The 9,004-nt window shown below is 40.1% G+C and overlaps 1 protein-coding gene across 2 annotated transcripts; it reads left to right on the top strand.

The window, feature by feature from the left end:
- Positions 1 to 1,635: 1,635 nt before the first annotated feature.
- LOC109891142 (5'-AMP-activated protein kinase subunit gamma-1) lies at positions 1,636 to 8,903 on the top strand. 2 transcript variants are annotated; one of them, XM_020483470.2, is made up of 13 exons: positions 1,636 to 2,096; positions 3,196 to 3,247; positions 4,554 to 4,654; positions 4,757 to 4,838; positions 4,960 to 5,018; positions 5,230 to 5,275; positions 5,371 to 5,425; positions 5,565 to 5,691; positions 5,963 to 6,128; positions 6,239 to 6,276; positions 6,725 to 6,871; positions 7,069 to 7,174; positions 7,358 to 8,903. In XM_020483470.2, the coding sequence occupies exons 1-12, from the start codon at positions 2,088 to 2,090 to the stop codon at positions 7,171 to 7,173; spliced, it is 987 nt and encodes a 328-aa protein (XP_020339059.1). In that variant the 5' UTR covers positions 1,636 to 2,087; the 3' UTR covers position 7,174; positions 7,358 to 8,903. The 2 variants fall into 2 exon arrangements, with proteins under 2 accessions (XP_020339059.1, XP_031681071.1); XM_031825211.1 differs by lacking the exon at positions 1,636 to 2,096 and adding an exon at positions 2,215 to 2,484.
- Positions 8,904 to 9,004: the final 101 nt, after the last annotated feature.

Below are 9,004 nucleotides of genomic sequence, written 5' to 3'. Positions count from 1 at the left end.
TGTGAATATTCTCAAATCTGCATTAAGAAAATATGCGCATTTCCCCACCAGTGGTGTTTCCAACAAACGATTTGTTGCAGATAAAAATCAGTGTGTGATGACGTAGCGCACACAAAATGTACTTTTTCAATCAAATTTCCATGTACCAAATAAAAATGTTTTTCCATCGCATTTTCAACTCTACTGATTGTTTTTTCACATAAACTGTTGCGTTAAATAGTACATGTAACTACACTGGACTTGGAACAAGCTTTCGCCAACAGCTCCCAGAGATGATATTGTTATGGATAAGAATTTTTATAGAGAATCTTTTTATTTGTCAAATGGCAGTCAAGCATCGATCATCATGTCACCAGAATAAGACCCTCGATTATTTTTTGGAAAGGAGCATCAAGATCACTGGGCACTTTCACCACCCTGTGAAGTTCATCATTACTTATTGAAACTGTAGCCTAATAGAGTACAACAGTATGAGTCATAATACCCCTAAAACCTAGCGGTCAAACAAAGAAATGGTTCCACTCATTTTCTTACCCATTCATTTTTCATAGGGGATTTTAGAAATACTTAAAATAAAGGCTGTGTTTTGTGTAGGCTTATCCTAGCCTGTTGTTTTGAGAACTGTGCAAATCTCTCTAGGAGGTGATTTTTAAAATCAATATATTCCCCCAAAATTAAATGCTAATTAGGCTATCATAAAGAACTACAAATGCCATGATGATTTGGATGAGACTGCTGAATAAAGGTAAAACTCTCTGGATTAACCAACTAATGTTAGCTAAATGTAGAAATAAATGAATAAATTGGCTACCTTTCTTGAAATGGACAATTCTGTGAACTGTGTTGTGCAAGTTTTAAATTGACACAATACCTGTTAGCAAAGGTGTCAGCTGGAGATGATGTGCAGGAGTTTGCAAGGATTAGTAGTCTTGAATGATGTCTACTTTGATACTAATTAGCGTTTTCGAATCTGAGATTAAATAGAGCTGAATTATTGATAAGTCACCTTGTCTGAGAGACATTTACATGGTTATCAAAAAGTCACGCCAGGGTAAGCCTACACAAAACACAGCCGTTATTTTAAATGTTTCTAAAACTACCTATGGGAAAAATGAATTGTGAAAAAATGATTGGAACCATTTCCATTTTTGACCGCTAGTTTATATGGCTATTATGACACCTCCACTGTGGGGCTCTATTAACTGCATGATTTCTCTAGTCATAGTGGGAGGACTACACACCACGTCATTGCCACTCCACATTTACACAAAAAGATCCCACCATGTCCAACGAACAAATGATCTCTTGGCATTTAAAAAATTGTACCGAAAGTACTGTTTCCATGGATGGAAATGTGGTTATTATCAGTGACAGACGTAAAAAGAGAAAAACTGCTGATGCACAAACAAATTAAGAAATTGCACCTATTGTGTATTTCTACTAACTCTCAACAAATTGCCTACCCCAAATTAGACCATAGATATTACAATGTTTTTAGATCAGAGGTTTGATACCACACACCTACAAATTCATAAACCTCGCCCATTTCTACAATGTATCTTCTTAAAGTCAGATTTTAAACGTAACCTTAACCACACTGCTAACCTTATATGAAGACCCAAAAGCAAATTTTTGTTTTCATGATAGTAGCCAATTTTGACTTTGAGGCTGGGATTTCTCAAGCACCCCAACTCAAACTACTTTGCAGTCATGTGTATTCGGAAGTCAAGTTGAGAGGGCAATCTTTTATTTCCTTTATTTAACTCGGCAAGTCAGTTAAGAACAGATTCTTATTTTCAATGACTTCCTAGGAATAGTGCGTTAACTGCCTGTTCAGGGGCAGAACGACAGATATGTACCTTGTCAGCTCGGGGATTTGAACTTGCAACCTTCCGGTTACTAGTCCAACGCTCTAACCACTAGGCTACCCTGCCGCCCCAAATCTCTCGCGCTTCCGGGGAGTTTCAATGCTTGTCTCTCGTTGTTTAGCTCCTGTTTAACAAATAACGTAGATACCTCGGAAAGAAGTCCGTCGTGAGAAACAGTGGTTACGTCGCTACCTTACAGGATCAAGCAAGGGCGGGAATATGGAGTGTGTAAGTAGCTCAGCTACACCGCCAGCAAGGCTAAACTAGCTATCTAGTAACGTTAGCCTACCCTAGCTAGCCAATCACAGTACTTGATGTTTGCTAGTTACATTCAAGATGATACATGAGTAGCTAGCAAGATCAACTTGGTTCTCTGTGGTTGTGTGGCATAACTACTGGTAGCCTGCGTAACTAGTTAGCTAACATTGTTAGTTTGCTGCATCTGTTGTGTTCACATGCCAGCCAGTAACCTTAGCTAGTTAACGTTGCAGTACTAGTTTACATCATGACCTCTTACAATACCAAATTGGAGGCCATCATTAGCTGTTGACATTGTCAAGCCCTAGTTATCATTTCAGAGATGTTAAGATGCTTTGTCTTCTACATGGCGAACTAGGTGAGATAACATTACCTCTCGTGAAAATCCACTCGAACTATATAGTTTTAATTAGTCCACTGTTGATACAGTCCCACAATGTTTTGCATGCCAGCAGTCAAATTGTCAAGATATTAGACTTTCAGGAAGCAAAGTGACACTTGATCGAAAATGCATCTTATGATGATGTGGCACATTGCTTCTTGAATGTCCAATATCTTGAAAAGTTGACTGCTGTCACACAAAACTGAGACTGTATCAACAGTGGACTAATTGAAAAATGACCTAAATACTAGTTGTTTTTTTGTGCAGATTTTTCCTTTAAGGTTACATTGACTGCATGAACTGTCTAATATCCAGCTAAGCTTGTTGGCTACCTTTTCTGTCCAAAGGTTCTTATATCTAAATGTGACAAGGACAGTCAGACAATGACTCCCATTCCTCAGTAGTGGCTAAATAATGCCATTTGTGTTGGTGCAGTGCACCTGTGCCCTGCAAAGTGTTTGTTGCTGCTTAGGAGGAGTGATCAAACACTGAACCACTTTCAAACAGCAGTATGTTGGCTACTTTATATTCCTGATATAACTATGCGATGATTAGCCATGACTAACACATTGGTGGTAATGAATATAAAAGGCCTTGGATTCTTGAAGAGAACATAAACTATTTAATTTCCTTGGAATTCTGCCTTGCCTGGGGGAAATGAGTCAATGAACCTATACTCTCTTTCAGATTCCACTTGCTGTTGATGATGTGGATTGTAAAAAGGAGCCACTTCTAGGAGGTAAATAGCCTCCTTTTACTGTTAATGCATAGTGTAATAAACAGCAATGAAAGGATAAATAGCTATGCATGATGAGGTAATCTTAATCCTATGCATGATGAGGTAATCTTAATCCTATGCATGATGAGGTAATCTTAATCCTATGCATGATGAGGTAATCTTAATCCTATGCATGATGAGGTAATCTTAATCCTATGCATGATGAGGTAATCTTAATCCTATGCATGGTGAGGTAATCTTAATCCTATGCATGATGAGGTAATCTTAATCCTATGCATGATGAGGTAATCTTAATCCTATGCATGGTGAGGTAATCTTAATCCTATGCATGATGAGGTAATCTTAATCCTATGCATGGTGAGGTAATCTTAATCCTATGCATGATGAGGTAATCTTAATCCTATGCATGGTGAGGTAATCTTAATCCTATGCATGGTGAGGTAATCTTAATCCTATGCATGATGAGGTAATCTTAATCCTATGCATGGTGAGGTAATCTTAATCCTATGCATGATGAGGTAATCTTAATCCTATGCATGATGAGGTAATCTTAATCCTATGCATGATGAGGTAATCTTAATCCTATGCATGATGAGGTAATCTTAATCCTATGCATGATGAGGTAATCTTAATCCTATGCATGATGAGGTAATCTTAATCCTATGCATGATGAGGTAATCTTAATCCTATGCATGGTGAGGTAATCTTAATCCTATGCATGATGAGGTAATCTTAATCCTATGCATGATGAGGTAATCTTAATCCTATGCATGGTGAGGTAATCTTAATCCTATGCATGATGAGGTAATCTTAATCCTATGCATGGTGAGGTAATCTTAATCCTATGCATGATGAGGTAATCTTAATCCTATGCATGATGAGGTAATCTTAATCCTATGCATGGTGAGGTAATCTTAATCCTATGCATGGTGAGGTAATCTTAATCCTATGCATGATGAGGTAATCTTAATCCTATGCATGGTGAGGTAATCTTAATCCTATGCATGGTGAGGTAATCTTAATCCTATGCATGGTGAGGTAATCTTAATCCTATGCATGATGAGGTAATCTTAATCCTATGCATGGTGAGGTAATCTTAATCCTATGCATGGTGAGATTGTTTATGTGCTTTTTTTTTTACATATGTTTTTAAAAAGCATTATTTTGCTTGTGTTGGAAGGAATTGTGACATTGTGATAAATTCTGGAGTCTATTGAGGCAGCTCTTTTTAAATACAAAAATATTACAATTGTAAATGCATATAAGGAATGGACAGTAAGTTGAACCCTTTCCTCATTCTCCTCAGACCCAGATTATAATGTCTACACCCGGTTTATGAAGTCTCATCGGTGCTATGACTTGGTCCCTACCAGCTCCAAGTTGGTGGTGTTCGATACTTCACTGCAGGCAAGACCACGTCCTTCTTTTAACTCCTTCCTGTCAATTAAATCTGGACCAAAGATGCTGCGTTGTGTTTGTGTGTGTATAACTGTGTTCAGATCTCCATAGGTAAAGAAGGCGTTTTTCGCTCTGGTGTCCAATGGGGTGAGAGCCGCGCCACTCTGGGACAGTAAGAAGCAGTGTTTTGTAGGTAAGAATAGAGTAAAAAACAAATTTTGCTGGCTGGGCTTTTGGCAGATTTCGAAATGCACAATGAGTAGAGTCCCGTTGGATTCTGGTGACCCTGTTCTCCTGCTGATCTCTCACTGCAGGTATGCTGACCATCACAGACTTTATCAACATCCTCCATCGCTACTACAAGTCTCCTTTGGTAAGGCCTGCCCTCGACGTCCACTGTTTCTGCTTGTTTATAGCATACCCTATCTCAATTTCACATTTTGAATCATAGTGGTGGTAGAGGGTGAAAAGGCACGACACCTGATTTGCAGCACACATCCTTCTGTCTATTGAACAGTTGACCTTCATGCCTCTCACCCCCCTTGTTATGTTAGTCAGCACTTTCTCCTGTTCTAATGTTTCAGGTGCAGATATATGAGCTGGAGGAGCACAAGATAGAGACATGGAGAGGTAAGAGCATTCATTAACTGTAATAATAAGTGACTGATAGCCTTCTGGAGCGCCAGTGAATTAACTAGTGCCTATTCTGTTCTCCTTCACCATAGAAGTCTACCTTCAAGACTCCTTCAAGCCCCTCGTCAGCATATCCCCTAACGCAAGGTAGGTCTACTGCCATGGCGAGATGTTGAGGGTTGTCACTGGACAGTTGGTTCAAGCAGCTTGAGATCAATTCGGTGATTTACTGGCACTGTTTGATACTGACACATGTGTATCAATTTCCGCTTCCTCCCTGTTTCAGTCTGTATGATGCTGTATCATCTCTGCTGAAGAATAAGATCCATAGACTGCCTGTGGTCGACCCTCTGACAGGGAACACCCTATACATCCTCACGCACAAGAGGATCCTGAAGTTCCTCAAGCTCTTTGTGAGTCTTTCTTGTGATCCTCTCTTTCTTACACTCTTCTCCGTTCATCTCTTTTACCACATTTTATCATCTGCTGTTCCTTGACATCTCAATGTCTCATTCTCGGCAGTAGATAAGGTAGGACAAGAGCACTGTTACAACTGTAGGCCTGTTAATGAAGTCTACACCAAACTGTTTATTCATGCTTTTGAGGTAATATACCGTGTTTAATTTCTATGTATTTTTCAAGCCACTTGCATTAGTGGAACATTGTGTGTTATTTTCTTCCCAGATATCGGAGATGGCAAAACCTGCCTTCTTAGGCCAGACTCTAGAAGAGCTTGGCATCGGAACATTCCATAAGATTGCAGTGGTGCGTTCTGACACACCCCTCTACACAGCACTGGGAATCTTTGTGGACCAGAGAGTGTCTGCCTTGCCTGTCGTCGATGACAACGGTAAGTGAGGGAGTCAAGGGGACAGTTGGTTAAACATGGCTGACCCAGACACTCTCATGTTGTAAATGGTAGGTAGTTCTCATGTACCCATGTTTCTCTCTCACACACAGGACGAGTGGTGGACATTTACTCCAAATTTGATGTCATTGTAAGTACTGGACAGCTGTGCTACCAATGGGCGGTATTTAAACAGAATAGTCACTGGTTATCAGAAAATATTGTTTGTGAGAGACCGACAATGAGACGAAACAGAAAGACCGTAACCAAAATTGTCTGTATCCTTGTGCTGTAAGAGTATTTTATAAAGGCAAAGCATTCAGTGCAGACCAAAGTAAGTCTCTCCTGTTCTAGATCAATGGGTCTCTTACCCAGTGGGCAGGCAGTATATAGAGCCTGTGGGTTGTTATCGACCAGCGGACTGGCTGGGGTTTATTAGCCTTTAGCCTGGGGAAACAAGAGAAAGTGGGCTCACACTGCACTGGACTCCACTAACCCCTAGATGACAGTATGTGTCTGTCTGTGTGTTTTCATCTCTGCTATCCAAATACAGTACCGAACATAAGCAGCATTGAGAAGTAATAATGTCCCCCACACAGAACCTAGCAGCAGAGAAGATGTACAACAACCTGGATGTGACTGTGACCAAAGCTTTACAGCACCGCTCTCAGTATTTTGAGGGAGTGCTCACCTGCAACACACACGACACACTGGAGTCCATCATCAACAGACTGGTGGAGGCAGAGGTGAGAGAGCTGGAGACACCTGTGTATACACTATAATTGTTTGGGTCGACAATTTAAACCGTTTCCTGGGCGTTTATCAAGGTCAATAGAAGTAGTACATACAATCATAATGTAATACACACAGGTGCTGAGATCTGGCCTTGGCTTTTAGTTTGTAACTTCTGGTTTTGTTTTTCTGTCTCCATCTTCTCTCTCAGGTGCACAGGCTGGTGGTGGTTGATGAGCAGGAGGTGGTGAAGGGCATCGTCTCTCTCTCAGACATCCTCCAGGCACTGGTTCTCACTAATGAAGAAACAGACTAAGGTAAACACAAACCTTCTCTATTCACTGACCTTGAGAAATAAAATGAAAACAATGTGAATGTAATTTAGCTTCAACTCAGTTCCTGAGAGGCAATGTCTTACCTGTAAATTGTTTTGTGATTTTTAAAGGATTTAAATAATTGTCAAGTTGAACTAAAGATTCATCTGGTGTTTTGCATTTCAGGAACTGCTTGAGGGAGTGATAAAGGAAATATTCCTCCAGAAGATGAGGAAGGATAGAGAAAATTAGGATCCTGGAAGAGGAGAAAGAGGAGTGACGCGAGAGTGGGAAAGATAGGTCTTCTACATCCCCTCATGTACAAATGTACGGCTACAGCACAGGAGGACATCTCTTTCTCTCTGCATACAAATGTGAAGTCCCATTGACTTTCTCAATCCAGCAATATAGACACAAGGGAGTAACAAGGGACATACAGGAACACTGTAAATCAAGCCAAAACCCAAGCAACCAAAAAGACCCAAACAAGATGCAGTACCAGAAGTAGCCAATGGAGTAGAGCTGTATGTCCGTTCTGGGCAGCCCAACACAACCTAGTGTCTCTCCTCTGTAAATGCAGGTGGTGGACCTGTACAGTACAGGAATGATGTGTAGTTATATGAAGGGGATCAATTTGCCACTTCTCAGACAAATCCATTCCCCACCTATTCTCTTCCATTTGGTCTGTAGATACACTGGAGAGAGGAGTCAGTAACTTCCCACCCTGGCCCTAAACTGAGCAGCATTCCTTTACCCATCATCCTTATAGGTCTGGTATCTCTAAAGCACAACTAGCCAGCCAATCATGGATCGCAGGTTAAAGAATGTCACAGTGTAACTTGAAGATATACAAATCTACAACGGCAACTCCGCTGCCTTGGTTACAGTAGGTGTGGATTGTCGGAGATGGAACTGCTGTAGAATATGTCATTTTTGAGTTTTACTCATTTATATATTGATGCACAACCAATTAATATTTATGTAAATATAACAATGTTTTATTTTGGTTATTTCTCTTTCTAAAGTGCTCTTAATTTCTTTGGGGGGGGGGGGGGTTAGTCAGTGTGTCCTTGTTTGTCTTGACATGCATTCAGTTTGACTCTGAAGACTGCAGAAAGTGCTCCACCGTGAACCATAACATAAGGCTGCTGTTAGGGCTTGCCTAGCCTTGTTCTTCAAAGTCATTCTAGAGCTACATGAGAAATGATTTGCCTTTTTTAAGTTTTACTAATTTCACAATCCCAACAATATTTCTTTAGACAGTTTTTTCAACAACATGTAGTGTGAGTGTGGATTGATCATGATGGATTCGTTCACTTTTGCTTGTGAGCCTTTTCTAGTCCTCCTTATTGGATGTTAAGTGCTTCTGAGCTATCCATCATGATTTTATTGGGGGTATATCAGTGAAGCATTAGACGTTATCTTTTTGCTGTGTCTATTCCATTTTATTTCATCCTTGTAATAGGATTAAATTTTAGTCTTCCATTACTGCCACCATTTTCTCCTTTTCTCCTTTTTACATTCCGAGGGCAAACCAATCTCGACCTATGAAAAGGACTTCCTTGGGCCATTGAGTCAGTAAATTTAAAATTTTACTTTTCAAAATTGACTTTTGGTATGAATAAGATGCGTACAAGTATGTAAATGCCGTCTTTTTTCTACTACTCATGTGAAGTTCTAATTTAATGCATGAACAATAAATATGATTTCTCTTACATGGGGTTGGTTTTGACATGTATGCACTTTTGAATGTGTTTTGTCTTGGTGAAGCAGTAGGGTTGATGTGTAACTGAGTGGGTGTAGGTCAGTCGGAGGTTGTGGGACGAGCAGGAT

The sequence above is a fragment of the Oncorhynchus kisutch genome, linkage group LG5, assembly GCF_002021735.2.
Source record: "Oncorhynchus kisutch isolate 150728-3 linkage group LG5, Okis_V2, whole genome shotgun sequence".
NCBI lineage: Eukaryota > Metazoa > Chordata > Actinopteri > Salmoniformes > Salmonidae > Oncorhynchus > Oncorhynchus kisutch.
This window is presented reverse-complemented; position numbering and strand designations above follow the sequence as displayed.